We start from the raw sequence: 19,463 nt of genomic DNA on the forward strand, positions 1-19,463 counted from the left end.
GAGCATGTCAGGAATATTATAAATAATAAAGAAGATAGCCCTGTTGCTAAACATTTTATGCTGGTTCACAATTCTGATCCAAATGGGTTACAAGCCACTATCTTAGAACATATTATGAAAGGTGTATTTTCTGATGATTTGTATAAAAATAAGTTGTTATATAAAGAAAGTATTTTTATTTTGAAATATGACACTATTTCCTCAGGGTCTGAATGTGGAATGTAACTGGAGGCTTCTTATCTGATGAGAAAGTAGTATTAAGTATTTTTTAATGCTTATTGATTAATTGGTTTAGGCTGCTTGTTTAATTGTTAGATGTAATAGGGTATATAAACTGTGTAAGTTATGTGATGTTTTATACTCCTTGTAGGTGGTTGCCGAAGCGCTAGAGGTGCAATAAACTGGTGGATTCTTCATCTGTGGTCTTCAGTTTATCTTTTCTTTTTGGTTCGTGCAGAATAGAAAATATAACTTGGAGCTAATTATAGCTTAAAAAAAACTAACAGCAAAGTAATTGTTTAATACAGCGAGATGAAGCTCAGTTTTCATTGAGCAACAGAAAATTTGCATCTGTACATGATGGGGCAAACACGATCAGAGGTTAAATTAGCACAGAAGAGCATTATTAGATGGAAACATTTTAAAGGGGCTCAAGTTTGGAAAACTAATGCAGCTGAGTCAGAACTGACAAGCAGCTCAGGATGGACTGAATGAATATGATTATAAGGACATCTGCTTGATTTCTCTTCCTAAAGAAGGGGGTAACCACATGGACACTCCTTGATCAAGGTCTGTTGGCTCACATAGGACTATGGGCTAGTCCTAAGAGCAGTGGCCCTACTCTTGAGTACAACTAATGATTGAACAACAACTGAGACCAATCTCCAGGATTATGGTTGTCACAGATGGGTTCCATCTGATTATCCAGTGGTAGGGTTGTGCAAAGACATTGGGATGCAACCTCTTAGGGTAACTGGCCTGAGCCCTTACTATTTATTTAAAGAAAACTTTGTAACCTGCAGGTATGTTGGTGGCCACTAGACATACGAAGGAGAATGTCCAGACCTAGACCTGCCCTCCTAGTGTGCATGTTCCCAACAGCAATGCTCCAACTTATGTTTGAGGCTCTGAAGAGGACTATTCTGCCTCAGATTTACTGATAAACTTCAATCTCAGAAGCTTTGTAAATAAAATCACAGAATTCCATACCACCTTGGCCACCTATTCCCCAGACACAGCTGTAATAACAGAAGCCTGGTTAAAGCCCCACATCAAAGACACTGAAATCACCACTAAAGGTTACAATATTATAAGACAAGACAGGTTACACAGAAGGGATGGTGGTGTAGCAATTATGTTTAAATACTCAAAGTAGAAAAAATAAAACGTCTCCCCATTACCCCCACTGCTGAAATACTAGCCACATGTTTTCAACTTAATACTCACAAAGCCATTAATATTATAGCCACCTACCTGCCCTGCTGGTCACAACCTTCCCATCATAGAATCACTCCTCTCCTGGGTTACTTCCTAATTCGGCCAAGAAACGATCATCCTAGGTGACTTTAACCTGGACTGGCTCTCATGCTACTCCATCTGTCCTACTTAACTTTATAAACCTTTACAACTTCACCCAAACTATAAGCTGTCCCACTCGTGCTGACAAACATATATAAAAAAAAAACAAAAACAAACAGTCACTACTTGACTGGATATTAACTAACAAACCAAACCTAGGGTACGAATCTGGCTCCCTACCAGTCACACTAAGCGACCATGCCCCTACATTTCTAGTAAGAAAAAGACTTGAAACAGAATCTTACATACCTTTCAAATACACCCATAGCAAGAAAAACTTCTCCCCTGATATATTTAATCTTCTTCAACGTTGCGACTGTCTCGTCTAATAAACCTACAACTAGACCTTGCAGTAGAATATTTCAATAACTTCCTTGACATCCTAAATACTCTCACCCCACCAGGAAAATATGCTCCAAAGCCAGACAATTACCATGGTTATCTAAGGACACTAAGTTACTAATCACACACAGAGACAGAGCCTGGACACTATATAATACAACCAAAAACTATAACAACTACACCATATATCAAAAATTAAGGAACCAAACTAAGAAAAACATCACCAAAAAAAAAAACAAAAAAAAAACTTGCTTTCTAACCTCACAGCAAAATCACTTGAGCAGCCCACAAAGGTTCTGGCAACTTAACCCTGGAAAAACCTCCACCTCCGCCCCCACCACATCCAATACTGCTGAGCCCCTAGCATCACAGTTCAACTCTCACTTTAACTCCATCACCTCCCTCCTAGACAACAAACAAATCCAGCCACTCACAGTCCCCCCCACCACCACTGAGAACTCAAACATTCTCCTTTAAACCCATTCAAACTACATATATACAAAAACTCCTAACCAAGCTAAAACCCTGCTGTCTCGCTGCAGACTACCTAACAAATTCGTAAAAGCAACAGCTCCTTCCATTGCCTACCCCATATCCATCCTAATCAATCACTCTGTCGCAGAACAGTATGTGCCTCACCGCTGAAAAATCTCTTACATCCTGTCCCTTCACAAGGGTGGCCCCTCCAGAGATATCTCAAACTACTGTTCAATTGCCATCCTCTCTCCCCTAGCCAAAATCCATGAAAAATGTATCCATCAACAGCTCCTTAATTACCTCACCATAAACAACTTTCTATCCAGCTCACAGCATGGCTTCAGACCTAAACATAGTACAAATTCTGCTCTAATAACGTTTACCAATATCATTCGGCACATCAAAAATGATGGACAGCTAGTCTCAGCAATTTTCCTGGGTTTGTCAAAAGCCTTTGACACCGTTATCCCACCAGCTGCTATTCAAAAAACTTGCAACCTACAATCTCAGTTCAACATCACTAATATGGTTTCTCACCTGTCTTACCCTCAACAAGCTACAAAATGGGAAAACAAAATCTCTCGACTACTGCCAGTATCCACTGGTGTACCCCAGGGATCCATACTCGGTCCCCTCTTCTTTACCATACTTTCCAACAACCTTAATCGGCCACCCAACTTGCTATAATCATCCAATAAGCAGACTCCTCCTCTCTTATCTGCTCGGCCTCCTCCTCCCCAAGAACTACAGCATAAAATGCAAAGATCTTTCCAAGACATTGAAAAATACCTCTCCACCCATCAACTCATTCTAAACTCAAATAAGACTAAGTTAATAAAAGACCAAAGTACTTGTAAAACACAAAAGGCACTTGGTTGAGAAGACTTCAAACTGTTTATTAGCACTTTCGTTGGCAATACACCCTTGACTTCCTCAGAATAAAATTATGCTCAGGACAACTTCCTTTTACATAGAAAAATAGTCACATGACCAAATTAATATAAATCCCATACCTAAATAAAACTTATTTAAAAAAACTTGCAAGCATATAACATAAGGAATAAGTGTTATACTTATGAATAAATTCTCATGTATGACTATTAGGTCATGAATTATCTATCCATTCTCTAAACTTATATAAAATTCAAGAAATGCAGGAACCCATCAACTCTCGCTAAACCCAAATAAGATTAAGTTAATAGTGTTCACAAACAAATCTTCCAAGCTCACCTCTCTACCGCTCTCCATCTACTCTTCCACTGGCACAAAAATTGAACCAACCAACCAGACTAAACTCCTAGGAGTTACTATAGATGACAAACTAAAATTTGATAAGCATTTCGCCCTAACAATCGCAAAAGTAGACACCAAACTAGGCACACTCTATAGCGCCACACCTTACCTCTCTCACCAAGCCAGACTAGCCGCAGCTAGATCCCACTTCTACCCTCCTCTATTGCTCACATATTTTCACCACCTACGCAAGTTTGACCTTGATAATCTAGAACCCTGCTATAACAAATTAGCTAAGTTTGCAGTCAATCACCCCCACAAAACCCACCATTGTGTCACTCTCCGCCAAATCAGCTGGCTGGAACTCACCAACCTGTTAATCCTAAACCAACTCACTTTTATCCAGAGAATCATACATAACCCCAGCAACTGCCCTGCATTATCAAACCTGATCTAACCTAACTTAAACTGCAGGCCCCTTAGGTCTTCCAACAGAGCTATGCTAAAAGTTACCCAAAACAAAACAGTAATAATGCTTTGTTTCGTCATAGTATTCACTGTCCACAGGCTACTTTTTTCTTTTTTGTATTGGACATTGTTTCTAAGAATATAACGGGTGGTATGTGGGAAGCCAGGTTGGAATACAGGGAACTGTTTTGGCAGATTGTCTTGGAATCTACAAACCTCTGTCCTCAAGCTCAGAGCAGCAAAACTTTGATGTAATTTGTGTAAAGATACACAAGGTGGCAGCATTACACAACCGTTTGGAAGAATCTAAGGAACTACTTCGTTCTTTTAAAGACAAATATTTTATACATTTTTTATCATTAGGTTTTAATATTTAGATAATTAGGAATTTATATTCAAATGATATAAATAATTTTTATTTCTATATAACAAACAATAATTTTGTACTCATTATGTGTATTTACGTTAACCACTTTAAAGTTTGTTCTTGTATGTGAAAGGGTATGTTTTTTTCACTCACTGTCACTTCGTGCATTCAAGGAAATTGTCCTAAGGATTTCTATTGGACAATTAATCAATTAAGAAATAGAGAAAAGGTATATAACGTGTTTAGATGGTGGTAGTGTGTTTTTTCTGAAGACGTTTTACTTGTGTCGAAAACGTATTTTTTTTTTGGCGTTAAAGTGGATTAATTTTAGGTTTCTGACCCTCATTTGGTTTCTCCTAGTGAACTTGTTTTTCAGTTTTTAATATCTAAATAGTAAATGGCTCTGCTTCTGTACTCCACCTGTTTAATTCCTTTCCCATACTTCCTCTGCATCTCTCTGTATTTCTCACCTTTCTCCTGCTCCTTATGCAGCTACTTCCTATACATTCTGTATTGTCCTACTTTCTTGTTATACTTTGCTTACTCCGGTTACTAATAATTCTGCATTATGCTCTACTACTTATTTAATTACTAAAAACTCTGAAATATGTTCTATTACATAATTGTTTACAACTACTTCAATCCTATAGCCACTTTGTTAACTACAGCTTGATAAATTGCAATTTTATTTTTACTCATTTTGTAACATCTTGTTTTTACAGTAATTGCAATATAGTAATTGTTAATTATGCTGGAACTTTTCTCCTCGGGCCTCCACTGAAAACGGGCTTCTGGCTCAGTTGGATACTACCTAGTTAACAAATGTAAGTAAGTAAATAAATAAATACATATTCCCTACCAGCGTCTGTTAAAAAAAGCTCTCAACTACTCCAATTTTCAAATATTCTTATTGAAGTGAACCAATTTTGACTGGCAAAGAAATATTCAATCAAGACCCCATTGAGGAGCGTCCTTTATTTCAGATCTTTTATATTCTTTATCTTCAATTTTTTGACTAATCTTTAACCTTAATTTCTGACTTCCCAAGCTTCCAGGCCAACCTGAAGGTTCAACCGTTGATGATTTAATGCAGTCTTCTACAGCCTTACCAGACCCAACTGCACTGCCTTCAAGGTCTATCCACCTGTGTCTCTTGTTAAAACTGAAGTAGCAGAAAGCTAAAAAGATGAATGTGATGTTTCAATTATAAACAAAAGTGTTTGCAACTAACTAAATAACACATGTTGCAAGCCCCCTGAAGAGGAAAAACCAGAAAATACATTTCTAAATAATGGGTTTCAGTATAAGGGAATGAAAAGCTGTTTTTTAAAAATGAAAAGCTGTTTTTTTTAAATTTGGAAAGCAGAAAACCAATGCACTAAACAGCAAGGTCTGGCCAAATATCATCAGCAGGAAAATCTTGTAATAATGACATGACAAAGGTAATACAAGTCAACAGACTGCTTAAAAGTGAGGTCCGTCTGGCAAACCAGCAACAATACCTACAGCATGAACCAAGTGTGTTCCTGGAGTAAATTAACTCCTGCCACAATTACTGTTATGTCTAAAGAATTTACTTAAGGACTACAAGCCAGTTCAAGTAAATTCTTAGGAAGTCAACATTCTATTTTTCTTTGCAGTCAGAGGGACAGTGTCCAACTCTCTCCATGCTGAATCTTGGATGTAACCAAAAGAAAACTTTTTTAAGACACAATTTAAAAAGTCTTAATAATTATAAGTAATATACAGAACCATAAAACAAACCATATGTTCTTAAGAGCCTCCATATGTGGAAGCATCAGGCAAAGATGGAAGCAATGCCTTGTCATCTTACAAGAGTTTGTCTATTTGGAGGATAACCTTTCGTGAATCTGTGATAATGTAGGAAAATATTCTACAGGATAAATGGATGCCACCACTTCAAGTGTGTCAAACTGGCATGTTCCAGTAAAGGTCAACAGTGTAACATCATCTTCAATCTGCTACCAATGTTTTTCAGTCTACTAGAAACAATCAGCATTACAAAGCACATAAATGTTAGCTATGAGGTGACTGGTAGGTGTACAGGAAAACTCCACTCCCTTGTTCTTACAAACTCACAATACATGTCTAGCAATGGAAAATGGGATTAACAACTTAGTTACAGAGGAAGATCTTCCAAAGGATCCACTGACATCCCAACTACAGACAAAATGATTCAGATGGCAGGCAAACTGCAGGTTTAAATGTTGTGTGAATCATCCAAGAATAGGGCAAGTTTGACAAAATTTCAAGTATGTGGCCCTATAATATTTTCAGTAAGGGAGTACCTGACCAGTGAATATGAAGATGCAGAGAGAATGGCATGTATTAAACAGCAAAAGATTCATTGATAGACCACCTGCAGGTTTAAATAATTTCTTCATCCAGGTTTAACAATGATAAATCACAAATGAGAAAGAAACACAGCACTGCATACTTGAGTGTCAATCTTGACCAAAATGACATGTTTTTGCTGAAAGGATGCAAAAGACAGTGTCCCAACTGATTCTAGCTACAACAGGTGGAATACAGCTTAGTAATTTTAAAAAGCAAACAAATCTGCACAGAAATATTTGTGAACATGTAAGATTCAGGTTTTAAATCAATCCAGAGGTAAAATTGTCTCATACAGACAAATGAATGCCCAGGTTTCTGAACCAAGTAGATTTAAACATACTGTGACAAACTAAATGGAGCAACATATTTGTTCCTCACATTCGGCAATGCTATACAGGATTGTTTTAAATCATTCTGCTGGTGTGAGTTTCTGTCAGTTTGTATGATTGTAACAGTTACACTTGTACACAGAGTAACTTACTGGACATCCAGAGTCCTGAGATGCTAATTCTGTAATTCAGTGTCTAGTCAGCGCAGCTCAGCATGATATATAAAGCATATATTTAATATACGAGGCTCTTCACTAAAAAGGTTTGTATGCCTGGTCTTTCGTTTTCATGATCAAATAATTGCAAGTTTATATGCATTAGGATGCAGCTGACCTTACAATAGGTTGTAAATGTCTGTTTTCGGGGTATGAAACTGGGTCAGAATTTCAAATGTAATCATGTCTTTTTACAGCACAGCGGTGACTAAAGGCTATAAGATTTATACCAAAGTTCCTTATTTTGTTATTGCAAAAGTTCTACAAAGAGAAACATGCAACCCATGTCCAAAACAAACATATTAACAACAAACTGTTACCGGTCTGAAAAAAGACACAATAACCTTTGTATTTTACAATCCCCACCATGCACTTATGCAGCAGCTTTTCTTGCATCCCAGAGTCAAGAACAATGCCTCTCATTACTCATGTTTTACTCTGCTGTCCCCAATATGTGGAGAGGCACCTCAATTAAAGTCCATTACTATGGTGAGGTAACCAATCCAAATGTCAACCAGATGCAAGCTTCCTTTATGCCTTGGTTCCTCTTTTTGGGCTGGAACTAGATGTGCTGCAGCATTCATTGAAGTTGCTTTACTGCTTAATTCGCCCGCCGTCTCCTTCACTCACAAACCGCTTGCGGCCTCTGGAAAGAATTCACAAGGTAAAAGGGTTAAAGGGGTGCAAACCAAAGATTCTCTAGCTAGAGGAAGAACACACATTTCTTCTGCTATTAATTCATTCAAAGCTACATAATCACACAATACACTAGAGAGTGGTTCTAAAGGCATTCAGTAGAAGAAATGGACAACAAACTTATCTCACACAAAGTTCCACGTAGGAGAATGAAGAAGACATTAGAGACCACCAGGGACACCATTCTACTAATACAGTGTAGATTGCAAAGATTTACGAAGAGATCATATGTATGCTCCACTGAGGAAAAACAATTACAAAGCTTGCATTGTTTCACACAATTTGGATATGATCACTAAAAATCTGCATGTTAAAGTTCAGAGGCAGCATGGAAAAAGACAGCTGTATATAAACTGTTTGAGTACAATTCAGAGGATTAAGGCTATTAGCTGCTTACCAACTTCATCTTGATATCCTGAATTTGAGTTCCACAGTCCCCATGTGCAAAAATGTGGCACTCTGAGCAAGTAACCCAACCAAAAAATATTCCTGGATTACCCACTGCAGTGAGCATCTGAGCCATGCCTCTCAACCTGGAAACATCAAAAATCTGGACAAAGGCAGGCGGAATGTAGGAACAACTGGTAAAATAAATTGTGAAGCTGACTGACATAAAATCTGCATATATAGTCATGTGAACCCACCCACTCCAATGAAATTGTGTGATACCAACATGAAGACTGACGTTACTAAATAATAAATGACAGACCATTGAATTTCAGACTTCATACCCCTCAGAAAATACATAATGCAAAACATGTTATTCTAGCAACTGAGTGTACAGCGCAATATTTAACACCTGTTGCTATTTTTAGGCCTTTGCCCCACCATTATTTTTGGCTTTGTTCAGATTTTTTGCTCCGAAAGATTGAGAGGTATGTTGTACACATAAGCATTTTAAACAGCAATCATGTTCCCATATCTTTCAGTTGTTTGAATCAATACAAATAAAAAAAAAAAATACTTGCTTTAGAAACGTTGGAAACCAAGTTCCCCTATACAATCTAAAATAAACAAGTACAATTAATACAGCAAACTGCATGGCAAAAGAAAATGTACAGCTGTGTATACTTCGAATAAATGTAGATGTTAGAGTGTATTCACTGTTGCAGTCATCACACTTGGGTTATCTGCCTGCAGGTAGCCCTCAGTTGGCCCGAATACCAGAGCCTTAGTATTTCTGCGTCAGATGCTGTCGCTTCTTCCATGACGTCAGGTCGTCAGGGGTATAAAAACAGGCAGCTGACACCATTACATGAGTTTTTCTTGCCCCTAATGTCAGGAGCCCCCAAATAGGGAGTTAGTATATGGTGTGGAAACCACCACCAGTAAAAAGTAATTACCAATAACCATAGAGAGAGAGATAGAAAGATAGAGAAAACCAGGGGGGCTGGAGGGAGGGAAACAAGGAATGCAACACTGAATACACTCGGACATCTACATTTATGGCAAGTGTACACAACTATACTATATTCTTCGTGTTTCACTGTTGCAGTCATCACACTTGGGTTGATTCCCAAAGCTGCGGAAGGGTGGAGGCAGTCAAGAAGAGTTAGGGTTGGCTAGTAGGCCCTGCAAGACTGCTGTAGCAAATCCTGCCCTGGATTTGGAATAGGTAAGTGATAATGCTTGATGAAGGTGTGTACAGAACTCCTGGTTGCAGCTTCCAGAATGACCCTGGTAGGGACTCCCCTGAGAAATGCTGTAGAGGTAGAAGTAGCCCTAGTGGAATGTGTCTTGACCCCCTGAGGTGTTGGTTTTCCATGGTGCTTGTAGCAGAAACGGATGCAGTGTGCTATTCATTTGGAAATGGTTTGTTTATAAATGGCCTTGCCCTATGCCCCTGGTGCAAAGCTAACAGCTGGTCAGATTTTCTGAAAGGCTTAGTCCAATCAAGGGAGAACCTGAGCGGTCTGTGCACGTCCAAAGAGTGCAGGATCCTTTCCCCTTTATTCTGAGGGTTAGGGAAAAAGGCTGGCAAATAGATGGATTGGTTTACAGCCACACTGGACACCACCTTAGTCATAAAAGACGGGTTAGTTTCAGAGAGAAACGCTGTCAGCATGGAAGATAATAAAGGGTTCCACAGCCATCAGTGCCTGTAGCTCAGACATTCTTCTAGCTGAAGTGATGGCTAGAAGAAAGGCTGTTTTCCAAGAGAGGAATTTTAATTGTGCTGAAGCAGCAGGTTCAAAAGAGGGAAGAGTGAGCTTTTCCAGAACAAAGTTAAGGTCCCAAGCAGGGGTGGGTGCTCTCCTTGGGGACCTTAAGTTGTTAGCCCCTCTCAGGAACCGTTTGATAAGAGGATGAGAAAATAGAGGTGGGCTCAGTATTGTAATGGGCCGAAATGGCAGAGGCATGAATCTTAACGGATAGGCCTCTGTGGAGTAGCTGCTACGTAATCCAGGATTAGAGGTAAGGAGGGCACACTGCTGTGTCCTTTCCTTCATACTGAATCCAAGAACAGTATCTTTTCCACTTTTCTGCATAGGATTTCCTAGTACTAGGCCTTCTGGCTTCAAAAACGACATCCAGCACCTGTTTATTTAGGGTTGCTGGTGGAGTACTCAAGGAATAAGCCAGGCTGCAAGATTTAGGGCTTGCGATTGTGGATGCAAAATCTGTCCCTCCTGCTGTGACAGCAGGGTAGGGGTCTGGTGTAGGTGCCAGGGTGGCACCATAGTCAGGCTGCGCAGGAGTGGGTGCCAGTGCTGGTGTGGTCAGTCCAGGGCAATCAGAATCGTCCTTGGCCTGTCTTCTTTTATCTTGAGTAGTACTCTTGAGAGAAGGGGCAGAGGGGGAAAGGCATAGATTGAGAGGTTTTCCCATTGAAAGGATAAGACATCCACCTTCCAGGCCCTGCTGTGAGGGTTCCTGCTGCAGAATCTGCTTAACTGGTGGTTGTGGGGGGGGGGGAGGCAAAGAGATCCACCTCTGGGGTCTCCCACCTCTGGATAAGAAGGTTGAAGGTGCTGGGCTCCAATTTCCACTCGTGTGGGTCTAGGAGATTTCTGCTTTAGTTGTCTGCCAGTGAATTTTGTTTGCCTGGCAGGAATTGAGCTTGTAGATGGACTTGGTTGTCCAAAGCTGTACTGCACAGAGTCATGGCTAACCTGCAGAGTGGGTAAGAATGGGTTCTCCCATGCTTGTTAATGTACCATATAAAGTACAGTTTTGTACCTACCATAAACGTAGATGCTCGAGTGTACACCCTGCTGCAGTCGTCACACTTGGGTTATCCTGTTGTCAGGCGGTCCCGCAGTCGGCCGGAATTCCAAAGTCTTGGTCCGGCGTCGGTTGCTGTCGCTTCTTCCCTGACGTCAGTGCGCCAGGGGTGTATATAATGCATCCGACGCCATTTTCTTCAGTTTTTCTTGCCCCAGATGTCAGGTACCCCCAAAAAGGTGGTCAATAATTAGTACCAATTTATGAAGTTTTAGCACAAAATCCCTCCAGCTATAAGCAAATACATCAGGAAGGCATTGTAGAGATTTAGCCAGTTAGATCAGAGGGGATGGAGGGAGGGTAACCTGGACTGCAGCAGGGTGTACACTCAAACATCTACATTTATGGTAGGTACAAAACTGTACTATGTTCATCGTGTTACCCTGCTGCAGTCATCACACTTGGGTAGAATCCCAATGCTAAGGATGGGTGGAGGAGTCATAGCGGGTTAGAGGAGGCTAGAAGGCCCTGTAAAACTGCAGTGGCGAAGCCAGCTCTAGTCTTAGAGTAAAGTGGTAAGTGATAGTGTTTGGTAAAGGTGTGTTATGAACTCCAAGTTGCAGCTTCCAAAATCTCCTTGGTCGGACCCCCCTCCCCCCCCACCCCGAGGAAGGCTGTAGATGTATCTGTTGCCCTGGTAGAGTGAGGCCTAATGGTAGCAGGAACTGGTTTTCCATGATGGGTTTAGCAAAAATGAATGCAATGTCCTATCCATTTGGAAATGGTTTGCTTTGATATAGCCTTCCCTTGTGAAGCTGTAGCATAGGATACAAAGAGCTGGTCAGATTTTCTGAAAACGTTAATTTTATCCAAGTAGTAACGAAGTTGCCTGTGAATGTCCAAGGAATGCAGGAGTCTTTCTCCTTTGTTCTGTGGATTTGGGAAGAAGGTGGGTAAGTGGATGGTTTGATTTAAGCCACACTGGAAACCACCTTAGGCATGAAGAAAGGATTAGTTCATAGAGAAACTCTGTGTTGATGGAAAATGAGGAAAGGGTCCACTGCCATTAGTGCCTGCAGCTCTGAGACTCTTCTAGCTGAAGTTATTGCTAGCAGCAGGGCAGTCTTCCATGATAGAAACTGTTGATCTGCAGAGAAAGCTGGTTCAAAGGGAGGTAGCATAAGTTTTTCCAGAACAAAATGGAGGTCCCATGTTGGTGTAGGTGCTCTCCTGGGGGGTCTAATGTTTTTTGCCCCTCTGAGGAACTGCCCTAGAAATGGATGTGAAAATAAGGGTGGATCCGTGTTGTAGTGGGCTGAAATAGCTGATGCATGGATTTTAATGGAAGAAAAAGAAAGTCCTTTGTGCACCATCTCAGTTAAATACTGTAGAATCTGAGGCATGTGAGGCTGAGGTGAGTTTTGGCCTTTAGCTTGGTTCCAGGTGCAAAATCTTTTCCATTTGTTCCAGTAGGTCTTCCTGGTGCTGGGCCTCCTAGCTTCCAGAAGAACATCCATAACTGCTTGGGAAAGAGGAGCTGGCTGAATGCTTAGTTGATTTGCCATGCAGCCAGATTTAAGGTTTTGAGCTGGCTGTGTAGAATCTGATTGTTTTGCTGTGTGAGCAAATGAGCAATTTGTGGCAAAATCCAAGGTGGGCCCTGGGCCATATTCCTTAATAGTGGGTACCACTGCTGGCGTGGCCAGTCTGGGGCTATGAGTATCAGTTGTGGTCTCTCCTTTCTGACTTTCAGAAGCACCTCTGTGAGGAGAGGCAATGGAGGGAAGGCATATACTGTCAGGTTTTTCCAACTGAATGAGAGTGCATCCACTTTCCAAGCTTGATGGTGAAGTGCCCCTGTACAAAATTTTGTTAGCGGATAGTTTTGGGGGCTGGCAAACAGGTCTATGTCTGGAAGGCCCCATTTTTGAGTTATCATTGCAAATACTTGTGGATCCAGTTTCCACTCGTGGGGATCCATGATGTTTCTGCTGACGTCTGCCAATGTGTTTTTTTTTTCCTGGCAGGAATTGAGCTTGTAACTGAACTTGGTAAGCCAGTGCTGTGTTCCACAAGGTCATTGCTTGCCTGCATAGAGGGTAGGAGTGTGTACCTCCTTGTTTATGTACCACATTACTGTGGTGTTGTCCATCCTTATTGTAATTTGTCCTGAATGTAATAGGTTCTTGAAGGCTGTCACAGCATTCTGTACAGCTAGCATCTCTTTTTGATTGATGTGCAGATTTCTTTGATCTGCAGTCCATACGCCTTGAACGTGCTTGTCCTGCCATGTGCACCCCCAGGCGTAGTCCGATGCATCTGTTGTCATAGTTTGCCTGGCTGGGGGCAAGGTGAAAGGCTGACCCTTGTTGAAGTGACATGCCTGTGACCACCATAGAAACTCCTGTTGTAGTCAAGGAATGAGAGATATCATTGTGTCCAAGCTGTGGCTGTGTTGAGACCATACGCTTTTTAGGTACCACTGTAATTTCCTCATATGCAGCTTTGCAAATGGTATTAGTAGAATGCAAGATGCCATGAAGCCCAAGGCCTGCAGAATTTTTCTTGCAGGGAGTAGGGTCTTTGTTGCCACTGTTTTGAAATATTGAATCAGTTGTAGTTGTTTGTCTGGTGTCAGATAAGCCTTCTGGGCCGTTGTATTCAAGTTGACACCCAGGAATGTCATATTTTGTGAGGGTACTAGTTTTGATTTCTTTTCGTTTACTGTGTACCCCAGGCAACTTAGAAGATGTTTTACAAAAGCCAGATGTTGTAAGAGGATGTCCTTGCTTTCTGCTTGGATGAGGCAGTCGTCCAGGCATGGGTATATTTGAATTCCTCTTTGTCTGCAGTATGCAATTACTGGTGCCAGGTATTTTGTGAAGACCCTGGGCACAGTAGATAAGCCAAAGGGCAGTGCAGAGAATTGGTAATGGGTTGAACCTTCAATGAAACGGAGGTATCTTCTGCAACTTTGTCTGATAGGGACATGCAGGTATGCCTCCTTGAGGTCCAACGTTACTAGCCATGCTTTCTTGCCCAACATGGGAAGAAACTACTGTAGTGTTAGCATCTTGAATTTGCGTACTTGTAAGAAGGTGTTTAAAATTGAAAGGTCCAGAATTGGTCTCCAGGCATTGTCCTTTCTGGGGACTAGAAAGAGTCTTGAGTAAAATCCTTGGCCTTACTCTCGTGTAGGTATCAGTTGAATGGCTCTCATGTCCATGACAGCTGTAAATTTGTTTTTGTGCCTCTGCCCATTGATTTTGTGGCAGATTTGGCATTCCTCTCTTCATTGGCAAGGTGTGGAAATGGAATATGTATCCTCGTGAAATTATGTCTAGGACTCATTTGTCCTTTGTGACAATGTGCCAGTTGTCTGAAAAAAGTGCAAGTTTTCCTCCCAAGGGATCTGCCAAGACAGTGTTGCTTGGCCAGATGAGGTGCAAGTCATTGAGTTTGCCTTCTGGTAGTTTGGGACCAGTCTTCTCCCTTCTGTGTTGCAGTGCCCCATTGTCGAGGTTTGTATTGGGCTTGCGGTTGTCCTCTGCCTCTTGGACGTCCGTATTTACCCCTCTGTGGTCTGTCAGTAGCTGGAAAGGACCAATTTTTAGTTGGCCAATTTCTGCTGAAGCGAGGGGGCTGTACCTGTAGAAAGTCTTTGACTGTCTGCATAGATTTTGCCTTATCCTCCATTTTCTTTAAGACTTCGTCTGCCTTAACTCCAAATAGAACATTCTGCTGTAAGGGAGCATCTAGAAGCTTTGCTTTAACATGATCAAGCAGAGTTTTGTTCCTTTAACCAAGCATGTCTACGTATAACAGATCCAGTGACAGCTGCTCTGCAGGAAGCCTCCAAAGAATCAAAACCACATTGTAAAGTATGTTTGCCCACCTGTTCAGTTGCATGCAACAGATCCTGCATTTCTTTCAATTCAGACTGTTGAGGGAGTGTGCTCATTTTTTGTTTTAGCTGAGACATTAGAAATTGCTGACATTTTAGCATGTGAAATTGGCAATTTAGTGCTCTCATAGCTAGAGTGGCTGAGGTGTAAACCTTTTCCCCACACCTGTCTAGTGCTCTGGAGTCCCTTTCAGAGGGTACAGGATTTTTTGCCATAGAAGCCTTAGCCCCTTTGGGACCCTGGGAGACCGTCTCTGGATCAGCAACAGGGCTTTTATAAAGGAATTTGTGGGAATCAGGCACTCTATAGTATCTGTCTGGTTTGGCTGGAGCAGGAGGCAGAGAATCTGGGTTCAAACTAGATTCTAAGTAAACATCATCCACAATGTCTAAAACTGGGGGGATGGCAAGTGGCCTGTGCTGGGGGAGTAAAAGAAACTCTCTGAGCCTTTTCTTTGAGGCAGAGTAGTCCTGACCTTCCCAGTGAAAATGTTCCCTCATAGTATGCAAAGTTTCCCCAAAGGAGTAGTCCTCAGGAAAAGAAGCGGAGGGAATAGAATCCTCAGCATCAGAAACTTCATAAGGGGAGAAGGAGTAATCTTGGTCCTCAGAGGAGCCTGAGGAAATAGACACTTGATCAGAGGAGGCATAATCTTCCTCTTGTCGGGTGAGGGTTGGGAACCCCTGATTAAAGAGATCAAATCTTCAGCCATTTTAAGCATCTGTTTCTTAGGCATGGGGCTTTGAACTGGAGACTGAAGTGCAGTCTTTTTAGGTTTAATAGGAGTCTTAAGCTTAGGATATGTTTTTATGGTGAGCGTAGTCGGTCTGAAGACGCCTTCAGAAACCGAAGGTGTTTCTGCAGCACCGACATCTCTTTCTGCAGAGTCGTGGGTAGGGGCTAAACAAAATGGCTGTGTCGGCCTAGCGCTCTCTGCCAAAGGCTTTGAAACGGTCTCGGGTTCCAAATCTGCGGTAGTCAGGGGCTGCATCGGGGCCTCACCGGAGACCGGTCCAGCCGAGGACTTGGAGTCTGGCTTGGGTCTAGGCTGCCTGTCCTTATTCTTGGGTTTTTTGGGCACACTGGTAGTCTGTTGCTCCGACGGCATTGTGTAGTTAAATTTTCTACCAAAGTAGTGTCGTGCGAAATCAAAGCGTCTTTTTATAGTACGCTTATTAAACCTAGCACAAAAACGACAACCAGTGACGTTGTGGTCTGGGCCTAGGCAAGGTATGCAGTAAGAATGAAAATCCTTATGAGGTATTTGCTTCCCACAAGAAATACAATTGTTAACTTTTTCTGACATCGGTCTGAGGCAAGAAAAGTTTCCCCAACAGGGTACTTAGCTTTATTGAAGACTTCGGATCTGAAATTCGACTTCGAAAATCTCAGGAGTCGGCCGACCGGCACTTGCGAACTACTTCTGCTTTGGGCACCGCGCGGTAAGAAAGACTGGAGAAAATGGCGCTGGATGCATTATATATAGCCCTGGCACACTGACGTCAGGGAAGAAGCGACAGCAACTGACGCCGGACCAAAACTTTGGAATTCCGGCCGACTGCGGGACCGCCTGACGACAGGATAACCCAAGTGTGATGACTGCAGCAGGGTAACATGATGAACATCTGTGGTGTTATCTGTTTTTATCAGCAGTTGTCTGGGAAGGATTAGGTATCTGAAAGCTGTCAAAGCATTCTGTACAGCTAGCATCTCCTTCTGGTTGATGTGCAGGAGAATTATGGCTTGGGCTCCAATGGCCCTGAATGCATTTACCAGCCATGTGCCCCCCCCCCATGCATAATCTGATGCGTCTGTGGTCAGGGTTTGGGCGGCGTGGGGTAGAGTAAAATGCAGTCCCTTGTTGTGGTTGCATGCTTCTGCCCACCAAAGGAACTCTGCCCTCAGACAAAGTCTGATAGGAAAAAGAAGTTATGTACTCACCATAACGTTCCATGTTTGTAGTCCATCTCACCCTTCATTCTCAGACTCAGCCTATTTACAAGCTGGAAGACTTCTGGTTGGCTCGTGGCTAGGTAGGTATCACAGGGTGCACCAGTACAATCCCCAGATCTTGTTTGCTCTAACTAGGAGAAATATTAACAACATACAGAAAGAAGCCAATACTAAAAGGTTTCCATACATAATAAATTAACATTTTTCTGTCTCCAGGTACTTCCAGGATGGGGGCAGGAGGGTGGGTTCATAAGAATGAAGGGTGAGATGGACTACAAACATGGAACATTATGGTGAGTACATAACTTCATGTTCTGCAGTCCTATCTCACCTTCATTCTTACATATGGGACAGCGTCCCTAGCGCCTTTATTCCTGGGTGGCTCAAGGAAAAATACTCCTGAGTACCATGGAACCAAAAGATGCTCTACCCCTGGAGGTTAAATCCAATTTGTAATGAGTAATAAAAGTGAGAGAGGTAGCCCACGTAGCTGCTGCACAAATATTGTCAAGTGGGACCATGGCTTGAAAGGCTGCAGAGGTAGACTGAGATCTGGTAGAATGAGCCTTGATTTTAAAGGGTAAAGGTCTACCCTCAGAACTGTAAACATAAGCTATACAGCTAGAAATCCAATTAGAGTTACTTTGAAAACTGGCAAGCCCAACCTGGATTCGGAAAAGGAAATGAATAATTGATCTGATTTTCTGATGTCTTTAGTCCGGTGCAAATAAAAACGTAATTGTCTATGGACATCCAGCTGGTGAAACCTGTACTCAGCTGCACTGGAATGATTTGAAAAGAATACCAGACGTTCTATGGATTGATTCAAAGTGGCATGGGAACAGACCTTTGGGACAAAGGAGGGATTAGTATGAAGGGACAGCCTGTCTTTGTGAAAAATCATATAAGGCGGTTTAACAGACAATGCAACTCTGAAACCAGTCTGGCTGACGCACCTTTAAGGAAGGTTTGGCACAGCTTATGTGACATCAAATTAGAATCTGGAAAACCTAGATGAAAATTTGAAATCGCTGCCAACTGAACTCTGACAGTGGCAGCCACAGATCCTTGGTGGAAAAGCTCAGAAAGGAATTCCAAAACCACTGGAATAGAGGGAGTGTAGGGGTTAACATCAATTTTCTCCACCCAAAGAGAGAATCTTCTTCATTTACTGGAATATAGTCTCCTAGTGGAAAGTTTATGAGAAGACGTAAGGATATGAGTCACAGCACAGAAGGTGAGAAGTCGTGAAACCTGACTACGGATGGAACTAGAGCAGCCACACTGTTAAATTGAGGGTGTGTAAGGCGGGGTGAAGCGAACCGGACATGTAAGCCAACAGGTCTGGAACTGGGTCCAGAATCCAAGGATCATCCAGGAGAAGAGACCCGTGGAAGGGGAACCAAACCTGAAGAGGCCAGTAAGGAGCAATGAGGATCAGTTTGCTTCTCAGACATTTTGCTTTCTGAATAATCTTGGGAATGAGAGGAAAGGGAGGAAAAGCATACAGGAGACCCAGGGGCCAATCATGAACAAGTGCGTCTCTCGGTGACTCCCCCAGAGGGGGGATGAGGGAGAAGTAGCGGCTGCATTTGGCATTGATTGGGCTGGCAAAGAGATCGCAAGCAAGGCTGTCCCCATCTGCGGAAAATCTGTTCCGCTGTTTCTTGTTTTAGAGACCACTCGTGAGGCATCAGGATTGCCCGGCTGAGCTTGTCGGCTATCACGCTGGTCGTCCTTGGAATGTGCGTTGCCACCATAAAACGCTGGGAAGATATCGCCCATTTCCAAATTCGCATGACCTCTCGACAGAGTGGGTAAGATCTGGTTCCGTCCTGTTTGTTGATATACCATACTACAGACATGTTGTCTGAATGTACTGCAATAGTCCCCAGAGGCAGACGGTCGTGAAGTGCCTGCAACACCAGGAGCACCGCCCTCATCTCTAGAACAATGACATGCAGGTGAGCTTCGTGATCTTGCCATGTGCCTTGGACAGTCCTGCCTAGACAATGCTCCCCCACCCTATCTGTGGGGCATCCGTGGTCACAGTGGCAATGGGTTGGCGAGGAACAAATGAAGCATCCGTGGTCAGCTGATTGGGTAATGTCCACCAAAGGAGGTCCTTCTTGCAAGTTTCTGTCAGTAGAATGTGATGGGATAATGGAAGGTTCTGAAAGGACCATTGGGATGACAGAAGTCACTGCTAGTGGCACTAATAGTATGGTGGTAGCCATGGTCCCTAGGAGCTGCAGAATAATCTTTGCTTTGACCTTTCATTAGGAGAGGAGACACTGAATTTGAAGAACCAGGTTCTGTACCCTTTCTGCAGGAAGATGAGCCACCATGTTTACCTGCGCTTATAAAAATCACAGAT

The 19,463-nt window shown here is 42.3% G+C and overlaps 1 protein-coding gene across 1 annotated transcript in view; it reads right to left on the minus strand.

Moving 5' to 3' along the window:
- Window positions 1–6,848: 6,848 nt before the first annotated feature.
- Window positions 6,849–19,463, minus strand: part of PDCD4 (programmed cell death 4) — a 1,035,076-nt gene continuing 1,022,461 nt past the window's right edge. The window contains exon 11 of the mRNA XM_044064014.1: window positions 6,849–8,013. Within this exon, the coding sequence (XP_043919949.1) occupies window positions 7,962–8,013 (52 nt within the window). The 3' untranslated portion in view covers window positions 6,849–7,961. The remainder of the gene's footprint in view (window positions 8,014–19,463) is intronic.

This window comes from Protopterus annectens, chromosome 2.part2 (assembly GCF_019279795.1).
Source record: "Protopterus annectens isolate FY-2018-M chromosome 2.part2, PAN1.0, whole genome shotgun sequence".
Taxonomy (NCBI): domain Eukaryota; kingdom Metazoa; phylum Chordata; order Ceratodontiformes; family Protopteridae; genus Protopterus; species Protopterus annectens.